General features: G+C 36.9%; 1 protein-coding gene across 1 annotated transcript in view; it reads left to right on the top strand.

Moving 5' to 3' along the window:
* Positions 1–22,252, top strand: part of ADGRV1 (adhesion G protein-coupled receptor V1) — a 366,634-nt gene that overhangs the window by 58,589 nt on the left and 285,793 nt on the right. Inside the window, exons 30-46 of the mRNA XM_054397457.1 lie at positions 1,016–1,231; positions 2,444–2,688; positions 2,898–3,079; positions 4,419–5,230; positions 7,162–7,371; positions 7,660–7,790; positions 8,053–8,152; positions 9,543–9,722; positions 11,205–11,368; positions 11,975–12,068; positions 12,666–12,695; positions 15,201–15,279; positions 15,851–15,989; positions 16,494–16,635; positions 17,164–17,426; positions 20,170–20,345; positions 21,114–21,238. Coding sequence (XP_054253432.1) covers positions 1,016–1,231; positions 2,444–2,688; positions 2,898–3,079; positions 4,419–5,230; positions 7,162–7,371; positions 7,660–7,790; positions 8,053–8,152; positions 9,543–9,722; positions 11,205–11,368; positions 11,975–12,068; positions 12,666–12,695; positions 15,201–15,279; positions 15,851–15,989; positions 16,494–16,635; positions 17,164–17,426; positions 20,170–20,345; positions 21,114–21,238 — 3,288 coding nt within the window. The remainder of the gene's footprint in view (positions 1–1,015; positions 1,232–2,443; positions 2,689–2,897; positions 3,080–4,418; positions 5,231–7,161; positions 7,372–7,659; positions 7,791–8,052; positions 8,153–9,542; positions 9,723–11,204; positions 11,369–11,974; positions 12,069–12,665; positions 12,696–15,200; positions 15,280–15,850; positions 15,990–16,493; positions 16,636–17,163; positions 17,427–20,169; positions 20,346–21,113; positions 21,239–22,252) is intronic.

Genomic DNA, 22,252 nt, shown 5'->3' with positions numbered 1-22,252 from the left:
CTTTAGAAAGCTCTGAGACAACATCACTGGACAATCTCTCAAGAGAAATGAGTGAAAGAATTGGATTGGTTGTTTCCCTAGTATTCCACCACCTCTTAAAAAATTAATATAAATAGGAAATAGAGCAGTAGTATGTGTAGTTACTTTTTAGCCTTGTGTACATATTTAAATCCACCATGATGAATTTACTGGGGAGGAAGTGAGAGCTGGGGATTCACCTGTAAAACAAACAGGCAAAACCAGTCAAACCCCAAGTAGACTTGAACTTCTAACAGCGGAAGGTTAGGTTCTCCAGTTTGCCCCTGCTACAGGGAAAGGACTTGAAGAAAGGACCAAACTTAAGAAGCATGGAGGGTCAAACCCGCTTAAACAATTGCACATCAAACCCACTGTATTTCACTTTTTTTCTATGGAGTGGGTGGGTGGTACATGCCCTGAGAACTTTTGGTTTCCTTTTCATGTAACAGACTTTTCCAAATAAGAGTGTAGCTGGATTGCTGTCAGAGTCTGCTTTCAATTAGTTTCTGAAGCAGACCCTTTATCTAGTGTATCAAAGTTGTTCATCTAGACGTTAGACAAGTTTGCCTAAAGTGAGGTCCACACACAAAATGTGCCCTTTGCTACTTTGACAAAAGTGCTTCCTTTGACTTTTAAAGTCTCTTGGAAAGCCAGAAAGCAATTAGAAATCAAAGTCAGAAACACTTTGATGATGTGATCTTGTCAGTGAAAGACAATAATAGACCTTTTGTAGCTACCTCTTAGTCTAACAGTACAAACTGTTTTAGCGAAGCTGAGTTTAATTTTATTCCATCCAGATATCTAAAATGCAGTGGGAAATTAGAAAGACTGGGTTGCCTGGGTGTGAATCTAAAAAAAGTAACAACCATAAAACCATGGAGGAATGCATGTGTCAGTAAAAGGTGAAGATAAGTATTACTGATATTCAATATCCTGAAACACTATATATTGATATGATGGGGTTTATTGTTTTGTGGGTTTTTGTCTACAAATCTAGGTGAAGACTACAGTGTAGCCTCATCAGATGTTGTCTTACTAGAAGGAGAAACAAGTAAAGCTGTGCCAATTTATATAATCAATGATATCAATCCTGAAGTTGAGGAATCTTTTTATGTTCAGCTGCTTAATCAAACAACAGGAGGAGCCTTGCTTGGATCTTTGACTAGGGCAATCATAACTATTGAGGCTTCTGATGACCCGTTTGGATCCTTTGGTAAATGAGTCTTATTTGCATGTTTTTCTCTTTTTTTTAAAAAACATTTTTACTGTGATTTATGGTTGAGGTGTTACTGGGCAACTGCCTAGCAAAACTTACAATACTAAGAGGATGCCTGGATGAAGACAAGAAAAAGATAAGATAAATTAAATTAGAACATGCAATTAAAAGCAAATTGCACATGCAAAGGAAGTGCTTTAATACAACAACAAAAAAGTACTTAGTTAGTTGAAGTAGCAAGATTTTGAAATGTCTCCAAGAGATTTTTAATGTATAAGTGCTGCATTTCTGCAGCAGAAGCATAGAATTGAAGGATTGTCTTGGTTGTAAATGACCTCTAAGATCAAGTCCAACCTCCAGTGTAACACTGCCATGCCCACTAAACTGTGTCCTGGAGTGCCATGTCTGTGCCTTTCTTGGAGTGGCCCAAACCAGGTTTAAGCCAAAATCTTTATTCCAACATCTGTTGCTTAAATACTTTGATAACTTCATTTTACTAGACAGTTGGCTGAAGCAGATTTAAAAATCTGGGTAAACTTGAAAAGAATTTCATTCTCTTGTTTTATGTCAGATACTTTAGTGTTTTTTTCTCTGCCTTTCACTATCAATAAAGTGCATTGTGTATACTTTCCAAAATTACATAGGTTTTGATAATTTCAAAAAAGTAATGATATTTTACTTTTTTATTTTATCTGGCTTTGGGCTTTGGGGTATTTTTGACTCACCCTTCTTCCCAACAATATCCTACTTAATTCCTCTTGTTCCATTTGTCAGTACAAGAAGGTCGAGGTAAAAAAAAAAAAAAAAAAAGAAAAAAAAAGTTGATTATTTTGACCATTTTAGTTCTTAAAAACTGAAAGTTTCATGAGTGGAAACCTTTTACTGGAAACCATTTTAGATGAAATACGTTGACTTATCTCTTCAGTAAGTGATGTCAGAGCTGCTAGAGTTTTTTCTTGCTGGGAATAATTGTGAATTGCCTTGCAAGAGCTTAGAAACAGCTCCTGGGTAGCCTTGAGGGCTTAATTTTCTCTGTAAATGAAAAAAAAAAATACTGAAAGCTTGCTTTGAAATTTAAATCTGATTTCAAGTGGTTAACCTGTGCAAGTACTTGCAGTCAGGTGAAATAAAACTATGTGCTTCAGGAGCTGATATATTTACTTCCAGTTTTATTGTTAACAAAATGCATCCCTCTGTGTTGTCCTTTAGTATTCCAGTTTACCAGGTTCACTGTGGAGGAGCCTGAAGTTGGATCAGTGACTGTGAATCTGCCAATAATCCGCAATGCTGGGACACTTGGTAATGTCACTGTTGAGTGGGTTGCTACTATCAATGGACATCCTGCTGATGCTGACTTGCAGGTTGCCTCAGGCAATATTACTTTTGCCCCTGGGGAAGCAATTCAGATGTTGGTGTTGGAAATCCTAGCTGATGACATTCCAGAAATAGAAGAAGTAAGTACAGCAGTTAAGTCTTTCTTGAGTAATGTTAAGAATATATATAACTTGTTATAGAAATGTGTGCAAAGCTAAAACAAGGATGTTGTCTCAGGAAGATGCAAGAAGTTCAGATTTTACTTTGCTTGTGATTGTTGTTAGAAATACCAACAATTGTTTAGCTGCATTATTTCTTTTTCTTTCTGTTTTTCTTTTTTGTTTTTGAGATTGTCCATGTAGAATTAACTCAGGCCTCCAATGGTGGTGCTATTGGGCTAGATGGTGTGGCAAATGTTATAATACCTGCCAATGATAATCCTTATGGCACAGTTTTCTTTCATCAATCCTTATATCGAATTCAGGAGCCACTAGAAAGAAATTTGCTTGCAAATATAACAGTCAGGAGAAGGTTTGTATAATGTTTGTTTTATCTATATATTATTTTTGCTTTCTATTTTTTTTTTAATCTTGGCTATGATTTTGAATGCAGTTCGCATCTTGTATAAGTATTTGCATCAATTTCTTGATCTGCCAGCACAACACAGAGTTATTTCATGAGTTTTATTACAAAAACATATACGTTGTTTTTGAACCAGATTCCTGCTTGTTAGAAATACACAAAAAGTATTTAATTTTCAAGTAATCATAGAACTGGTTTTGGTTGGAATAGACCTTTAGGTTCATTAAGTCTAACTGATAATCTAGAATGTAAACCTAATGTACACAGTGTACTTGAAGTTTCATTTTGCCTGTTTAATCATCAAATAATATAAAGCTACACAACAGCTTGCTCCTGTGATATGAACTGGGGGAAAATGTTGATCAGCCCTTGTGGGATGGAAATCAGGTGATACGATCTCCTCAGGACACCTGGGAGGAAAGATGACAAGGTTGGACAGCCAGGCTTTTTTTAACTTGCTAGCCCTAGGAAGTTAAACCCTAGAAACAAATGTTTGCAAACATGCATTCTTAACACACTGCTACCCAAGCTATAGGTAATCAAACTTGTGTTATGGGTTGAATTAGATTCCCCCAATAACTAATTTTTCCGAAATCTGCCCCAGAGAGCAAATTTCACCACACTCAGTACTTGGAAGTAAAAATGAAATTGTGTTTACAAAAGGAAGTAAATATGACAGTACAGTAAGTAATAAACATTGATACAGGGTGTATTTACATATATGTGTGTATATATATTATTATATACATACATATATATATAGGCCCCAAGACAGCTATACAAACCACATGCTCCCTCTCATCCCCCCCTTGTACCTTTAGAGAAGCAAAACCAGAGAAGCCGCCAAAGTCATAGGGAATAGCACAGCCCCAAGCCAAAGCAGAGCTGTAAAGAGTGAACAGGCAAAGAATAAACAAACTATGCTGCAAGATATAAGGTTTTCAATACACCAATGGAATTGTATTAACCTATCTATTGTTATAATTTTGTATACAATTCCTTACGTTCTTTATCTTACAGTCAAACGTCTCTGGAATTTTCCTAATTACAACTAGTATCTAAGTTAGGGACTAGTTCAAACCACTACAACTTGCTACCCACCAAAACCAACAGCTTAGTCATTCTGATACTAGCTTCAAGCTTTAATTAGCTTTTTGACACTTTTCAGCAGTTCATAAAGGGCCAACAGATTTTATTCACTGTTATTCTTAACCCAGAAGCATGCAGAGAATATTAGGCGAAGTTATTTCACCAACTAACATTAGTTTTTAATTTCAATGTCTTTTAGTGGGGGAAGGTTTGGTCAGCTGCAGCTGTTTTACAGTACTTCTGAGATTGACGTCGTAGCTCTTGCCATTGAACAAGGTCAGGATATCCTGGCCTGGTACGAGTCTCCTGTGCAAGGAATTCCTGACCAGCCATCCAAGACCAGAGTGAACGTGTCAGCAGTGAGTGACCCACTGTATGCCTGTGCAACTCAGTGCCTAAAAGAACAAGCCTGTTCAGCCTTTACGTTTTCCAGTGCCTCTGAGGTTCCTCTCTGCCTTTGGGTGACATCACAGATCAGCCCATTAACTAACACTTCAGGATTCTGGACCTACAAGAAGAACATCACCAGTGCTTCTGCCCTCTTTAGCACACAAGCCATTGCTGGTAGTGATTACGAATCTGTTACGGGACAGTGGGCCATAATGAAGGAAGGGGAAGAGTTTGGGAATCTCACAGTTACCATACTCCCTGACAGTCTGCCAGAGCTGGATGAGAAGTTCACTATATGCCTTTTGAAAGTTGAACTACTGAACATGTCAGCCAGCTTAAAAAATCGACCAACTATAGGACAGCCAAATACTTCCACAGTTATCATAATGATGAATGGGGATGCCTTTGGAGTATTTAAGATCTACAGCATAAGTCCCAATGCAACACAGAGAGGTCTGTATATTGAAGTAGAAGAGCGGCCTCAGACCAACGTGCAGCTAATGATACACAGGACAGAAGGCAGCCTGGGACAGGTGGCAGTGGAATGGCGTGTGGTTGGTGGTACTGCTACCCCAAACTTGGATTTTGTAGGTGTCGGTGAGATTCTGGTGTTTGCAGAAGGTAAGGCAAGGTTTTGCACTAGTTTCTGTTACATAAAACTACAGAAAAGTAAAAGAACCTGGCAAGCACTCAGTCCTCTGTTAAGTGGTATCTTACTTTTAGTCTAAACCTCTCTGAGTGCTTAGGAGATATATTCAAAAGAATATAGTTTGTTAGTATATATGTGGCAGTTTTAGGTTATGCCTAGGAAAATTTTCCAAAGATTGAGTAGAAAGTGATAGAATGTATTTTGGAGATAATTTCAAGCCACCACAGTATAGCATTTTGTTGCAGAACACATACAGTGTAATAAAAGAAAAAAATACAAAAAGCATTAATAAGAATTTTAAAACAAACACTATAGTGACCTTTATGAAGATTCATAGCATCACAGAATGGTTTAGGTTGGAAGGGACCTTGAAGACCATCTAGTTCCAACTCCCTGGCCATGTGCAGGGAGACCTTCTACTAGACCAGGTTGCTCAAGGCCTTGTACAACGTGGCCTTGAACAGCTCCAGGGAGGGGACATCCACAGTCTCTCAGAGTAACAGGTTGCTGAAGTGTTCAAGGCCTGGTTGGAAAAATCCTTGAGCAACCTGGTTTAGTGGAAGATTACCTTTTACATCTATCTATCTATCTATCTATCTATCTATCTATCTATCTATCTATCTACATATTATTATATATTATTGTTTTTATATATAATAATAATAATAATAATAATAATAATAATAATAATAATAATAATAATAATAATAATTTTATATATATAGTATAATATACTACTATATATAAAATATAGTAGTATAATATATTAGTAGTATAATATAGTAGTATAATTAGTAATATAATATATTAGACATATATAATATATAAAATGATGCTGAAGATAGTTGTTATATTAAGGATAATGAAAATACAATTCAGGCCTAATTGTTTTTTTTTTTTAACTGCAGTCAGTGCCGTACTAATTTTTTAGGACATTTCTTCCTAGCTTGTGAGAGTGCATTGTTAACATAGTGTATTATAAAAATAAATACTTCAAACACAATGAGCATTGGCAGCAGACATTACTTAAGTACCCTGCAGCATGACAGATATATTTTATATTCAAAGTCTGGGCTGATTGAACAATTATTTTGAAAGAAGATTATTGAAGTAATAAAGTAGGTAGTAAAGATTCCAGTGTGCTATCTAGCTTACTAAATCATTTGAATCAACAGAAGGGCTGCCAGCAGTGATTCTGGGGCTGACATGTAATTACATTAGCAGTTGTAAGTTTAGTAAAACCTGTTTCTAAAATATTTTTGAAGACAGTATAGCAAGAAACGTGGTTATCTTGAAACTGATATGCTCATAGTTGTAAAACACAGGTTATGCATGGGCAATGAGGAAACAACAGAGAGTTGTGTTGTAAATCCTAACAGATGACAGAGACTGGCAATTGATTATGTTTGCAGTTTAATGATCATCATTTGGTAGTCCAGAAGAAAAGTGGCTAACAAAGTGACAGTCCATTTTAATGCATTCCCATTAGGTATGTTCAAATTGAGTGTATACACTTATGTATGTAGCTCATCAGAGAACTTAAGTATTTAGCAGTTTTCTTCACAAGTACCATATTCTCCTTTTCTAAGTTAAATTTGAAAGTCAGAGAACTTTCATAAAACTCATGAAAATATTGTATAGGCATATAAAATGCAAATATAGAATCAAGAATTCCAGACTTTCACATATGATGCCTGCACTGGTAATTTCTACATAGCATATTTAATAATTTGATAATTACATTGCTCTAATGTAACTTTTTGTAACTGCCTTCTTATTCACATATAGTAACTTCTAGACAAGTGAATAAACAAATGCACTTCATGTCCCTTGGAGGGAGGAGATAATTAAGTATTTTTAAGAGGTGCACAGGTAAGTGTGTATATAATTCTTCTCCTTGTAGGGGAAACAAAGAAGATGGTCACACTGACCATTTTAGATGATCCTGAGCCAGAAGATAATGAAAGTATCATCGTCAGTCTGGTCCATACTGAAGGAGGGAGTCGGATTCTGCCCAGTTTTGACACTGTCACAGTAATTATTCTGGCAAGTGACAATGTGGCAGGAATTATTGGCTTCCAGACAGCCTCAAGATCTGTTATTGCTCGTGAAGGTAGGTTCTGTGTGTTGACCACACTGTTTAACATTAATTTTCATCTTCATATTTCGTGTTGATAGTGAATCACAGTAGTTGGTTGTATCAGTCTGCCAGCAAACAGCATAATCACACACTTGAAATGTATTCTGCTGAATTTTTAACCTCTTAATATGAAATCTATGGAAAAGATGGCTACACCTTTCCCAAAACCGTTTTGCACATGATCATCTGTGATTTGTAATTCACTGTAAACCAAGAGAATATTTCCACAGAAAGATATTGCATGTTATCTTTTGTTTCTAGGAGAACAGCTGCAATTCCATGTTGTAAGAACTGCCCCAGGACTGGGAAATGTTACTGTTGAATGGAAAATAGTTGGGCATAATGTTAAACAAAATTTTGAAATCTCTTCTGGAACACTTTTTTTCCCTGAGGTAGGTAGGTCCATAAGCAAATCTGATGGCTACAGGAGCATACTGCAATTAAAACTGAGCTAAGAAAACTACTGTGCTGTTATAGCAGTCTTTATTTCTTAATCTGATTATTTACTTGCTCACTTACTTTTAGAGTTCAAACCTGAGGGGGGTTCATGTTTTTTGGATACTTTACATTTATTAAAGGTTTTGTTCAAAATGCACATCATGCAACGCATTTTATATGATAAATACTAACCAGTTTTCTCAATAAAACAAATAGGAGGCATTGAATACAACATTGTATGTTCGCTTACTGGATGACCATATTCCTGAAGAAAAAGAAGAGTATCAGATCGTCCTATACAATGTCAAAACAGAAGGTAATCAGAGACTCATAGAATCAGCCAGGGTTGGAAGGGACCACAAGAATCATCTAGTTCCAACCCCCCTGCCATGGGCAGGGACACCTCACACTACATCAGGCTGGCCAGAGCCTCATCCAGCCTGGCTGCAAACACCTCCAGGGATGGAGCCTCAACCACCTCCCTGGACAACCCATTCCAGGCTCTCACCACTCTTGTGGGGAAGAACTTCTTCCTCACATCCAGCCTGAATCTCCCCACTTCCAGCTTTATTCCATTCCCCCCAGTCCTATCACTCCCTGACACCCTAAAAGTCCTTCCCCAGCTTTCTTGTAGCCCCCTTCAGATACTGAAAGGCCACAAGAAGGTCACCTCAGAGCCTTCTCTTCTCCAGACTGAACAGCCCCAACTCTTTCAGTCTGTCCTCATAGCAGAGGTGCTCCAGCCCTCTGCTCATCCTGGTGGCCCTTCTCTGGACACCTTCCAGCACGTCCATATCCCTCTTGTAATAGGGGCTCCAGAAATGAATGCAGGATGCAGAACTGTAGCCTGCTAAGTCATGAAACCACCATTTAGTAATGCAGTATTTTCATATTTATTAATCCATTTTGGAAGTGCAGAACTAAGAACTATGCAACTAGTGTGAAATGTGCAAACTTCATTCACATTTTACTGAAACAGGCTTGATCTGTATTTGTGTATATATCTACTATTTATCTATCTATCTATCTATCTAAATCCCACAATGTCTTTCCTTGATTGCTTTTAAATCTCAGTAATTCTGCCTCTAATTCAGTTTCCTTTTTTTTGACTAAATACAAACCTGCCCTTGCTAACATGTAATGTATATATTATATAGTATATATTATATAGTATATATTATAATCAATGCTAATGTATAATAATACTAATAAATTAATACACTGACAGTTACTCATGAAGGCAGCACTTGGAAGAAGGAGTAATTTCTTAATGGAGGGATTGAGAAGTTGAATATAATTTTAACTTTGGAGTTAATTTCTGGGAAGCATTTCTCCTTCCTTTTATCACGGAGGAAGCTGAAGGAAGCTGATATTTGGCACTGGCCCATGAAATTTTCTCATTTCTTAACAGTTGTGACTGTACTTAGTATGTACTAAGTATGTACTTAGTACTTAGTATGTACTTAGTAAGTACTGAGTAAGTACTTAGTATGTACTTATTATGTACTTATTTCTAATGAGATTTTATGCTCTTGTATTTGTTAGAGAACGTAAGCAATCTAACAAATAAATTCTACATCATTCAGTGAGTGTATCATGCGTTTAGGTTAATTTCATTTGCACTGTGACGGACTGTGGAAATACAAGACAGCAATCAGCTGCATAACACTTTTTTCACTGTAATACTTTGATTTTTTTTTTTGCAGGAGTTTCTCCTTCAGGTGCTGCTGTTTTGGATAGGCAAGGATATGAAGCTGTGCTGACAGTAGAAGCTAGTGATGAGCCACATGGAGTCTTGAATTTTGCTTCTCCATCCAGGGTCGTTGTAATTCCAGAAGAAAACAAAACGGTTCAGCTTTTTATTAACAGAGAATTTGGATCTCTAGGTTTGTATAATAGATTCAAAAGAAAGGAAGTTCTGTGCTGGTAACCATTAGGCAAATGAAAGCCATGACAGGGATGCTGGAAACTTTGAGAAATCTTTGATACTGCGTAATTACTGCAAGCTTGGAAACAAAGTTTAAGTTAAACCTGCAAAACAGCCTTCCTTCACACAGCAAGAAGTCTGGGAGCTGTGACTTAACTAGTTGTCTGTTAGGGTTACAATCTTTATTTCTAATGAATTTGTCTCAAAGTATTAGTCTCTAAGGAAAAAATAAATAGGAAAAATAGGGAAAATGGAATGATCATTCCCATATATCTCCCTTTTGAACTGCCAGAAGTTGGCAGCTTAGGAATGTCCCGTAGAAAAAGTTGCCTTCAGACCACTGAATTTCCTCTGAGAATTTCTTGCTCCTCTTAAATTCCATTTGTCTTTTAACATCCATAAGTTTTACTTAACTCCAGAAATCAATACTGTGGTGTGTGGAAAAATATTTGATATTTGTTGCCTGAGAATTTTATTGTGTATTTTGAGATGAAATGTGTAATAATTTCCTGTGTACCTTATGGACTGTATTTAGACCTTGATGATAGTCCCTCTTAGTTCCTTTCGTGGTATCTATTTTGAAGTGAGCATTTACAATGAATTTCCAAGACCTGCACGCAACACAGATCTGTAGAGGCATTTTAATGACATTTCTATTTTGCCATTTATTTTTTAATAACAGTCAGTATCTAATTTACTTTTGGAATACTACTAGGAAACGAATGCTTTAAGTATCAATAGCAAATGTACAATCTCTTACTTAAAGTCCATCATTATTTATTAAAACTAAGATTCTTCTATACCTTATTTTTATTTCATATAGATTAGCTTTGAATTTCACACATGATTTTATCTCCAGGATTGTTCTCTTTAAATTTACAAGTTGATTTACCCTGGCAGATTAGTGAGATGTGGCTTTATTATTAAAACAACAAAGACTCACTTTTTCTCTTAGTAGCATTTATCAATATGTCTCCTAATTTGTATTATTTATTTAAGTCTATGTCAGTTTACCTGAGAATAAAGCTAAATTTATTAAGCTGTATTTCCCAGAACTGCCTTTAGAACCTTTCTCAGATACCAGTCATTCCTGAAACATTCTACTTCCCTTGGCACCAAAGCTGGTATTAATAATGCATTAGATGTCCCTGGTAGTACTTACAGCAGTGTAATATTTGTGTGATCCACAGCACCTCAAACACCTGAAGACATTTGGTCTTAAGGATTTTCAAGTCCTGAAGTGTTGGGCAAATCACCAAAAGCTGGACTGAAAGCACACCAAAAACAATTACCAAGTTCTGTTGTGTCCAGATTAATCAGTCTGTTTTGCAATTAGGCTTTTAATTTTGTGCATGGGCATTTGATCTCTTTTCATTTTGTATTCCAGTGAGCATTAACCAAAAATTGGGAAAAAAAAATGTATTTTTCTTGTCACAAACAGGTGCTATCAACATTACTTATGCCACGGTTCCAGGTTTGCTCACATTAAGCAATCAGACAGAAGGGACCTTGGCTGAACCAGGAGCTGATTACGTAGATGTTTCTGGCTCACTGACTTTGGAAGAAGGAGAAACATCAGCTGCCATAAATATTACTATCCTAGAGGTAATCTCTAAACCTTTTTTGGTTCTATACTGATCTTTATGACAACAGAAGAGGAATATTTTGGAACCTAAAAATTTCAGCCTATATATTAGTTGAAGCTATATATTTGTCACTATCATGTAGATCGATGTTTTTTATCTTGATGTTAAAATCACAGGACAATAATAGAAAGCAGCTCTACCTCTGCATAGATGAAAACCTATCTATATCATTAAGGCTTTTCTGTTTTATACTGAAAACACTGTAATTCATTGCTTTTACAGGCTGTATCTTTCTCAATGTCTTATGCCTTTAAAATTGTACAGAAATTCATTCACCTCTATAGTTCAGTGTCATCACAGACTCTTTCATGGACTAGATGACCCCTAGAGGTCCCTTCAATCCAGTGCATTCTGTGATTCTGTAAATACAATGTCTTAATTCATGATTCATTCAAGATAATAAATTTTACACACAAGAGAAGTATTTCAGGAAAATGGAAAAATGAATTGATTCTGGTGTTGCTGCAATGTTAGAGACTTCTGGTGTCTTGTTTTTTTTGGTAACTTCTGTGGTGGTTTCTCAAAGGAAAATAAAAAGAGGATGCACTGTGTTTGTGTTTTGTAGGATGATGTACCGGAGGTGCAAGAATTCTTCTTGGTTAATTTAACTTCAGTGGAACTCATCATGAACCATACAACTTCATCCCCACCTAGGCTGGGTAAAAGAACTTCTAGAGAATAATTGTTGTTTTTCCTTTGATAGAAATTCCATGCAGATTATAGAACTCTGGTGTACTGTAATTAATTCCACTTACCTGCTAACTGTTCCAATATGAGACAGAATATACTGAAAGAGGCTTTGTAGAATATCAAACATAGTGATTGTTACACTTGCTTCTTACTTAAGATTTCTAAAATTTTTAAGTCAATCTTTATAAAGAAGTTAGTAATTAACAGTTGGAGAGTGCCATGATGTGAGAAGTTTTACTGGCAATGTGTTAATCTGATCTCCATTTCCAAGCACATAATGAAAACAAAAATGTCAAAAAACCCTACTTTGTGTGATTACTTTGTTAATTCTTTAGAAATATCTTTTTATTGCTCTTTGTTTTATAGGGGTCATATCCTAGCATTTTCATACTCTTCTGTTTATCTTTTGCTTATTTAGCTCCTTGTTCTGCTTCTGAATTCATTAGCACTGCTGCTTTCGGCTTCAAGGGCAGTTGGGTTGTTCTGTCGTACCACTAAGTAGTTACACTGATTATTTCTAACATCTTCTTTGACTCTTTTCCCTTTTATTTGCATGCCTATAGAAGTGACAGAATTAATCCGTTACAGATTGAAAGGTAACTTGCAAGACGCATTGCTGATTTGTAGAGACTGGGGTGTGATTAGAGAAGTCTAAAGTCTGAAGCATAAAAGGAGCAATATATAAGTGCAAAGGGTTTTTCTGAACTAAACTGTATAGTCTCACCTGTTTTAAGAGGTTGGAAGTCTCTTTGAATCATGACCATTCACGCTGTGATATCTGCAGTGGGTTAGGATATATATAGATCTTAGGGTGAAATATGTTATTATATACTTAGGATGAAAAGATACTTTTGACCCATGAGAGAAAAACCTGTCCTCATTGTCAAATATCACTATGAATTCTATTATGAGACTGTTTTTAATCTTATTTTCCCTGAGGCATATTTTGATTAGTTATGATTAGCAGTTTAACTCCCTGATGGTGCAGTGTATCTGCTTAGGATTTCCAGCAATCCCATAGCCTATACAAGACATTTCTAGGAAGTTCTGCACATCACACAGGCATGTGCAATCAGTCCTACACACAGAGAATATGTTGTATGTGCTCTTCCTGCCGTAGCCATGTCTGTGTAGTACGTGGAGTAGGAGCAAGCCTTCTATCTCTGCAATGTGGAATCGAACACACTGCACTTAAGTGGACCGAGGTTCTGTGATAAGGAGCAGGAACAGCAAGCATAAAGACATTTCTGCTGTTTTCTTTGCTCTTGATTCCATCTTGTAGAAGGGGTGGAAGAAATGGCCTGATCCAAATACAAAAGGTGCAAGAAATTAAAAATCAAACCAAACCAAAGTCCAAACCCCCAACAGCAGCAACAACAAAGTGGGAAAAAGGAATGCAAAAAGGTGCAGGAGGAGGAAGGAGAAGGGGAGGATGCCAGACATGAAATAGGAGGTATAATATTGAAAGAAAAGTATTACAGATCCTAGATGAACTGATCTGTGACGTGACAAGGTGAAAATGTGGGTTAGGAGTGAAGCTGAGACATCTGCAATCACTACCTCTCTGATTTTCTAAACCTCAATAATATGTCTGCTCTTTGTGTAGAGGTTTTGCAGCTGCTGCTGATCTTCAGTGCGACCTCATAATAACAGGACTGGACTCATGGCAATGACCTTTTATTCAGTTTTACCTGAACTGATAGAAAGCCTTCCTTGTGTGTCTGAATATAGTATATTTACTATAGATTCAGTGGAGTCAGATTGATTGTAGAAATTCTCATCCTATTAATTTATTTTTAAGTCTTACAACAACTGAATTGAAGTAAATTAAGGTAGTCACGCAGTGCTGTTGTCTCAACAAATTAAGGCACTGTTTTCTCAGAATAATCAAGTTCTGACTGTCAGGTTGTAGTCCTCAAAATCATTAGGCACTTCTGGCATCAATCAGTTCTTCAGTGTTCTCAGAGTGCAATGCATACAACAATCTTTCAGAGTTATTGTGCAGGTAGCTACGTCTTTATGGAGTTACAGTACATAAACAGCATGAAAGAAGTGAACAATCTGTATTTTTAGCTGAATCTGAGGTGTGTGCCAGTAAGGTTTGTGATCAGATACTGAAACACAAACAGGAGATGAAATACTGGATCATTTATTATTCTTTCTGAGTCATTTTATCTCCCATATTCAGAATGTCACAGTCTGCAAAATGTTGAATACCATCATAATAAACATGCATAAGGAAGATAAATTAAGATCCTGCAACAAAACTTGCTTTTGGCACTTCCTGTTTTTTTAATGTTGTGTTTTGCTTTCCAAATTTTCCCTTGCCTTTTTGGTGAATGTATTACTGAATGTAACTGTTGGGGAACTTGCTTGTCAGGAACTTGTCAGGGAGAACCCACGGCGAGGGTGGCGAGGGAAGACCTGCACAATCAATATGATTGATAAGCAAGTCTCAACTTTATTGTTCAAAAGCACAGCTTATATAGCATCTTTGGCTAAATATGCACAGGTGGCATAATTCTATCGGTACACCTTAACTGAATACACCAAGTGTCATCATTTAATTGGTTTAAGGTAAAAAGCTCAATTATAATGTCACGCCTACTTGCAATTAATTCTACGTGCAGTTCCACAAACTTCTCTCTCATTAGATACTTATTAGATCCTGTTAAACACAGCGGCAAGGACAACCACAAGGCCATAGTAACCTTGGCACATCTTGTAGTTCGATAACACAGCTGCAACACATCAGCCTAAAAGCTATCTGTGAGCAATAAGCAAAAAGATGGAGTACGGCCTACACATTTTGCTCAAACAGTTGTTCCATAAAACCATGTCCCTTAGATTCGAGCCATTCTCCAACATGTAACAGTGATAATTCCAGGCACTGCGTTGCAGTTCCCATAGTGAGGCAGAGAGGACAGGTTTTCATTGAGCCTTTTGTATCTTGCCCGGTATCATTTTCTCTTCCCCATTTTGGAACAAAAAATGATAATTTTTTTTCCCACAAACATAGCAGAGATTTTAGAAATGTTTATACTGATAATAATGAAAATTGACTTTTTTTTTTTTTCATTTTTGTCCTGTTTTCATTTTAGATGTGGAAGGTTTAGCTTCTCAAATTATTATTGATGCTAATGATGGAGTAAGAGGAGTAATTGAATGGGAAAGTACCAAGTAAGTCTTGTCTCCTTGAAGAACAAACTGTGTCGGTGATTTGATTTGCCCAGTTATTTTCATCTTCAGTTAGCAGTAAATCTCCTATTAAGAACAGGGCCAGGTCTTTCGAGGTGGCAAAGCATCTTTCAGTTCAGATGAACTGGAAAGTGTAAGATAATTCCCACACTGAAAACCCAATGTTTGCAGGATGTTTGCTCAGATACCTTCGGCTACCATGAAATTACTTTCACTTCATCCAGTGTTCCAGCCTCTGCATCTGTGTGTGCATACATACTGGAATGTCCCAGATCTTTTGCTCTGACTGCTTTCCAGGAGCTAGGAAGAAGGCATACATGGACACAGACAGGATTAATTTGCCATTAATAAACAGGAAGAATAGCGGAACCTGCTATACCTTAATTCCCTTGGGATAAGAAACAAAAGTAAAAAGGTTATGTTAGACAATTATAGTGATGCTGACACTGTAGTAAGGTCTTTTTCATGAACGATTTGAAGTGAAAAAAAAAACTGTCTTATTCAAAAAAACACGCTTAGTGCCAATGGTGATTTTTTTTTCTTTTTGTTTTAGTTTTGAAGTTGATGAATCTCATAGGAATCTGACAGTAATGGTATTGCGAAACAGAGGAACATATGGCAACATGTCTGTATTTTTTTATGCCCAAAATTTGGAGGCACAGCTGGGTTTGGATTTTGATGTGACCTCAAGGGTAAGAATCAAATGGTTTAACTCTAGGTCTTTTCATTCCTTCAGCTTCCTGAAAAGAATATCTTGATCGGTAGGGTAGCTAGAATTTTCAATGTGTTTCAGTTGCTTTGGTCATATGAATAGAATGAGGTAAAATTAGTGATCTTGTTTAACTATTTCTTTTAAAGTCATCTTATTTTACTATTTCTTTTTAAATAAGACACATTGTAAGCTTTCAAGCTTCTATCGTAAATAGAATTTTAGACAGGTTCATGTAAGATTTCATGTAAGGTTTCTTATTTTTTACAACAGAAGTTTCAAAGTAAATAGTTCTTGCTTGTCCTTCTTCTGCAAGGTAATGACCTTTTTAACTTCTGTTTCACTCTGTTTTTAAGAGATACAGAGATTACAGCTCTTTTTCCCTCCTCATTCTCCCTGTATGAGAAAATTCTGTTTTGCTTTAGTTGAAAAATTCTGTGTGTATTAACAGCTGTTAAGTATTCAATGTTTTCTGTTTCGATGCTAGACCCTATTTTTTGCTGATGGAGAAAGGAATAAGTCTGTTGTTGTTACAATTTTTGATGATGATATTCCTGAAGGTGATGAGAAATTCCAGTTAATTTTGACAAATCCCTCTTTGGGGCTGGAATTAGGGGAGAACACAGCAGGTAAAACTTAGTTTTTGCTATTTTTATTATTTAGAATTATGTGTTGGTCATTTTAATTTCATTCTACTGATTTGTTATATTTCAGAAAACAGCATTTTCCTGCTGTGATAGAACTTTATACTCCTTTGCAAAGCTCTTAAACATCTCTATGAAATCTATTCAATCTGCATTATGATATGTAAAATAAGGAATCAGAAAATGAGGAAGTCAGCTTTTCAATGAGTCTAGATTCTTTCTGTCTAGCAATCTTCCTAGATAAAGTAACTACATATTCTCTACAAGTAATATCATGGACTTAAAAGCATTATATATGCAACTAAAGTAAGAATGGATTTGTGTTTATTTTATTTATATATATATATATAATTAAAAATATGTATTTTATTTACATATACACATTTATATTTTCTTATATGTATGTATATATATATGTACAATTATATTTTCTATGTTAGTTAATATTTGTATATTTCACTATGTTAATTAATATTTGTATAATTAATATTTCCATGATTTCTTTCTCCAAAGCCACAGTTACTATACTTGCCAATGATGATGGCCATGGAGTTTTGTCATTCAATAACAGTGATCACTTCTTCCTAAGAGAGCAAACAGCTCTCCATTTGATGGAGAGTGTTGCAGTGTTAAACATTATTAGAGAACCTCCTCAGGGGATATTTGGCACTGTGACTGTTCAGTTTCTTGTAAGTGAAATTAATTCTTCAGAGGCATCAGTGGACTTGACCCCTTCTCAAGGATATATTGTGCTGGAAGAAGGAGTCAGATTCAAGGTAATGCAATAGTTATTACCAAAGAAATGAAGGATTTTTTGAGATTGTTGGAGAGATTTCATAAATGTCTGTGGTTTCTTGTTTTTTCTTTTTCCTGTATTTATTTTTTTCTTACATTTTCCTTCATCTTCAGAACAAATTGAGTCATGGGTGTGGGAGTGCATCAAACTTGGATGTACTTTTCTGTAGATACTTCTCTCTTTGTAATACTCAAGATAGATTGAAAACAACGTAATGGTTGTATAATGTTTATGTATGCATAGCAACATTTCTTTGTAGGTTTTTAGCAGCCAGCTGAAGCACAAACATTGAAATGAAACGATAGTTCAGATTTATCACATTCTCTAATGTGATAACACTTCAGCTGGTGTGACTTGAACAGTGTGCTGCAACAGTGGCAAAAAGTGAACAGCTCTGAGTCTTAGGTATAGAAAATAACTTACTCTTCTGGGAGTGTTCAGCTCTCTGCCTCTTTGCTGTCCCTACAAGAATGTCAGCTAGCTTAAGTTTGTGAAATCCTGATCCTTACGAAGTTTACTGGGAGTTTATTTAATTTAATTTAATTTTAGTTTTAATTTTTATTTTTATCTTACTGTTTTTTAAAATTTATTTTATTTTTATTATTTTGGGGTTTTTAATTTTTGATAGTGAAGCTAAAACCAGTGTCAAGTTATTGCTAGTGGGGCAGAATCTGAAACAAACCTTTCTGGAAGCACTGATGTTCGACTTCGGAACCTTAAATGCATTCAGAATCACAATGCTGGTCTGTAGCATACCTGTGGGAAGTCGAAGATTTCTTAAAACAATCTCTAAATTTGATTTATTTCAAAAATAAACGGTGATCTAAAAGATTGTATAGAATCACAGACTCATTAAGGTTGGAAAAGAACTCTTAAGACTATCAAACCCAGCCTTCTACTCACAACCTCCATGCCAGCAATGCTCCAGTTTGGTTCCAGGTCCACCATTAATAACTTCTTTCTTATTTTCTATATCAGAGTTGTGTGTACCTCTGTAACTTTCACCTGTTTGGGTAGTGGGCCAGATGACAGTGAGCCTCAAATGGTAGTGAAAGAATCTACCTCTTTCTAGGGAATTGATAATGAGACAATACCCTGAGGGCATCCTGCTCTTACCCACAGTGGTGCAGTGGAGGGACATAAGCATCAAGAAGAGAGAGAGTATTTCAAATATCCCTCTATTCTTGCCTTTTTTTCCTGTCTTTGTTCCCAGCACCAATAGTAGAATTACCCTGTTGTCCAGGAGCTGGTTTGGTTGCCAACCACCACAAGCAAAACCCAAGCTGACTGAGATGCATTAGGAGATCAAGCTGCTGTACGGGGACTATGAATTACCAAGGAATATGTGGAATGAGTAGAGGACTCAAGTGTGAGAATAAGATCAAAAAATAAAACATTTCAGAGGGTCTTAGGATGATAGGAGAAAAAGGGAGAAGGAAAAAATGGAAGCAGATATGGTCATCTAAACGTTGTGTCAATGGTGGGCACCAGATGGATGACTTTAGAACCTCAGCCTGAACCATGCGTGCCTGACTTCTGTCCTGTTCAAGAGCTTCTGTTCTCCCTGTGGCTATTCTCACATGAACAGTGGTTGCATGTGGCTTGGATGAGTGGACAGTTCACTTGGTAAATAAATGGCTGAATGGCTGAACCTAAAGAATTGTTGTGGTAAATAGAGATAAATTACTTGGCAGCAGTCAGAAGTGGTGTTCCTGATGGCTCAGCGTCCAGGGCAGTTCTCTTTAATATCTTAGTAGAATGATCTGGACAAGAGGATCAAGGGCACAACACCAGATTAGGTGGGAGTCTTGATGTGTTTGAGGGTTGGAAAGCTCTGCAGAGGGATCTGGACATCCTGAGGTCTGTGGAATGAGGTTTAACAACACCAAGTTCCAGGTCCTGCACTCGGGCCACAACAATCCCCTGCAGTGCTACAGGCTTGGGCCAGAGTGGCTGGAAAACTGTCTGGGAGTGCTGACAGCCAGCTGAAGATGAGCCAGCAGTGTGCTTAGGTGGTCAAGAAGACCAATAGCATCCTCGCCTTCATCAGGAATAGCATAGTCAGCAGGAGTAGGGCAGGGATTGTTCCTTGGTACTGGGCACTGGTGAGGCTGCAGCATGATTACTTTTTGGACCCCTCACTATCAGAAGGACATTGAGTTGCTGGAGCATGTCCAGAGAAGGGCAACAAGGCTTGCGAAGAGTCTGAAGAACAAGTCTTCTGAGGAGCTGCTGAGGGAACTGGGGTTGTTCAGTCTGGAGGAAAGGAGGCTGAGGGGAGACCTTCCGGCTCTCCACAACTCCCTGAAAAGAGGTTGGAGCCTAGGTCTCTTCCCCCAAGGAAAAAGCGATAGGATAAGAGGAAATAGCCTCAAGTTGTACCAAAGGAGGTTTAGGAAAGTTTTCTTCCCCAAAATGGTTGTCAAGCCCTGGAGCAGGTAGCCCACAGAAGTAGTGAAGTCACTATTTTGGGAAGGATTAAGCCATGTAGATGTGGTGCTGAGGGACGTATTTTATTGGTAACCTGGCAGTATTGGGTTAATGACTGTATTTGATGATCTTAAAGATCTCTTCCAACCAAAACAATTGCATTGTTCTATGAGTCTCCTGTGCTACCTAGAGGTCTATGGTGACAGAACAGAAACAACATCATGGTCTGATGGGGTTGTGTCATCATTAGCTGGCAAATCTCAACAACTTTTTAATGCTTGTTTCTTTGTCAGACACTGCACATTTCTGCAATATTAGATGAAGAACCAGAAATGGATGAGCACTTTATTGTCACTCTCTTCAATCCTACTGGAGGAGCCAGACTGGGCACCAAAGTGCAAACTATGATTACAGTATTACAGAACCAGGCTCCACTGGGGCTTTTTAGCATCTATCCAGTTACAAACAGGTACCAAACGCTGATTTCAGTTAAAAGGAGTGTTTCATATTCACTGTAGGTGATATCACATAATCACAGTATCTCTCTATAATTTTGGTTTTCATCAATCTCTTTATTCACCCAATTCAAGTGTAAAAAATTGTAATTTTGAAAAGTACACAGCTCCTGTGTACTGCTGTACAGAAGAAAAGAACACTTAAAATGGATCTATTCAGAGGCAGAAATGTCAATTCCTCTGTGGATTTTTTTCATTTAAAAAAGTGCTTCATTAGCCCCTAACCATTCCATTAATAGTAATCCATATTGAAAGTTCCAAACCTCAGCTCAATGCCCATTTATAATTGATTTATGTTTTTAAATTTCATAATTTCTTTATGTAAATTTTGTAATTTACATTTTATAATGTGTTTATGCTTTTTAAGCTTGTGTGAAATCCACTTTCACTCAGGGCTGCTTTTCAGAAGCAGAATGAACCACATGAAATAACATTTGCAGCAATCATTCAGTTTAAACCATAAAGGTGGTGTATTAAATTTCATGGTTGATTTAAGATTTTGTTGAATTTTGCCACGTTTTTTGTCAAGATCTTGTGGTAGGAAACATTCAACAACATTAATTAATTAATTAATTAGTCAGTTTGTCATACAGCAAAATCACTTATTAATTATTTTGGTTTTATTTCTGTTGTATACGCTGTGCTGGAACTAATTGTACCGTTAAGGGCTTTGTTTGTACACTACAAAAGTAATAACATTTTGTCTTTATTTTCACATTTAGGACAAATTTCCTCACAGTTGAAGAAGCCAACACTACAGTTTACTTGAGAGTTTCACGGAGTAATGGGCTCAACGTGTCTGTGAGTGTGGAGTGGGAAACAGTGTCGGATACTGCGTTTGGCATCAGTAGGTTGACTTTATTGAGTGTGGGCTGCTTTTGTCAGAGTGGAGACAGCAAAAGACTACCCAGACATACAGGAAATGTAGCTTTGGGATGTAAATTCATGTGTTCAGACTTGATCACATTTATTAATATTCTCCTGAGCATGTCAGAGTTCATTAGATAAAAGAACATAGCTCCTTGTCATCAGCCACTTCTTCCAGAGTCTCACTCAGCAATCTATGGCCCAGTTGCTGCTGATGTGGACATGATCGCCATTAGATTTTGTTTAATAGAATCTGCTCCTTACCACTTGCAAGACTGGATTTTTCTAACACAGAAGAGAAAAATATTAATGTAAACCTAGCATAGCCCTAGTCTGAATAAACACCACTGCACTTTTTCTGTCATATTTCCCAGCGTACCTACTAGGGTGCATTTGTGGGAGTCTCTGGTTGTAAATTTATGGACGCTTTGATCTGGTCCAGGTTAGAGCTGACATTGAAGGAAGCTATCCTTCCATCTCTGCCCACTTGTTCCCATTGCCATGCTAAGCATTTTTTTGTTCCATTACTGATATCTGTATAGTTGCTCACTAATTGTGGTGGGTTGAAGTTACCCCCCAACTAATTTGGAGACATCTGCCCCCAAAATAAAATTGCCAGACCAGCTCAGTTTGGGATGGAAGCAAATGAAGCTATATTTGCAAGCAAACTAAAATCTAGAACCGTGAAATGCAGTGAATATGTACAAAATATACAATAGAAGTTATATATATATATATATATATATATCCAATGGTAATTTATTTTACTTTCAGTCTGTGCAGTCAGGGATTAGGCTAAAGTTCCCCCTTCAAACTATAACATTAAGCCATCTGAAACTAACAAGGCAAAAAAGGAAATGCTTGATGCTGGTTGAACTTGTGTGTGGGATTGTGAGTTTCTCTCTTGGATTCTGACACAAAAGTGTTTTTTCCTGTAAGCTCTCACCTCAGGCATTTTAAGAATCTTAGTGCCAGAACTGCTTGTGGTGTGCAG

This window comes from Indicator indicator, chromosome Z (assembly GCF_027791375.1).
Source record: "Indicator indicator isolate 239-I01 chromosome Z, UM_Iind_1.1, whole genome shotgun sequence".
Taxonomy (NCBI): Eukaryota; Metazoa; Chordata; class Aves; order Piciformes; family Indicatoridae; genus Indicator; species Indicator indicator.
This window is presented reverse-complemented; position numbering and strand designations above follow the sequence as displayed.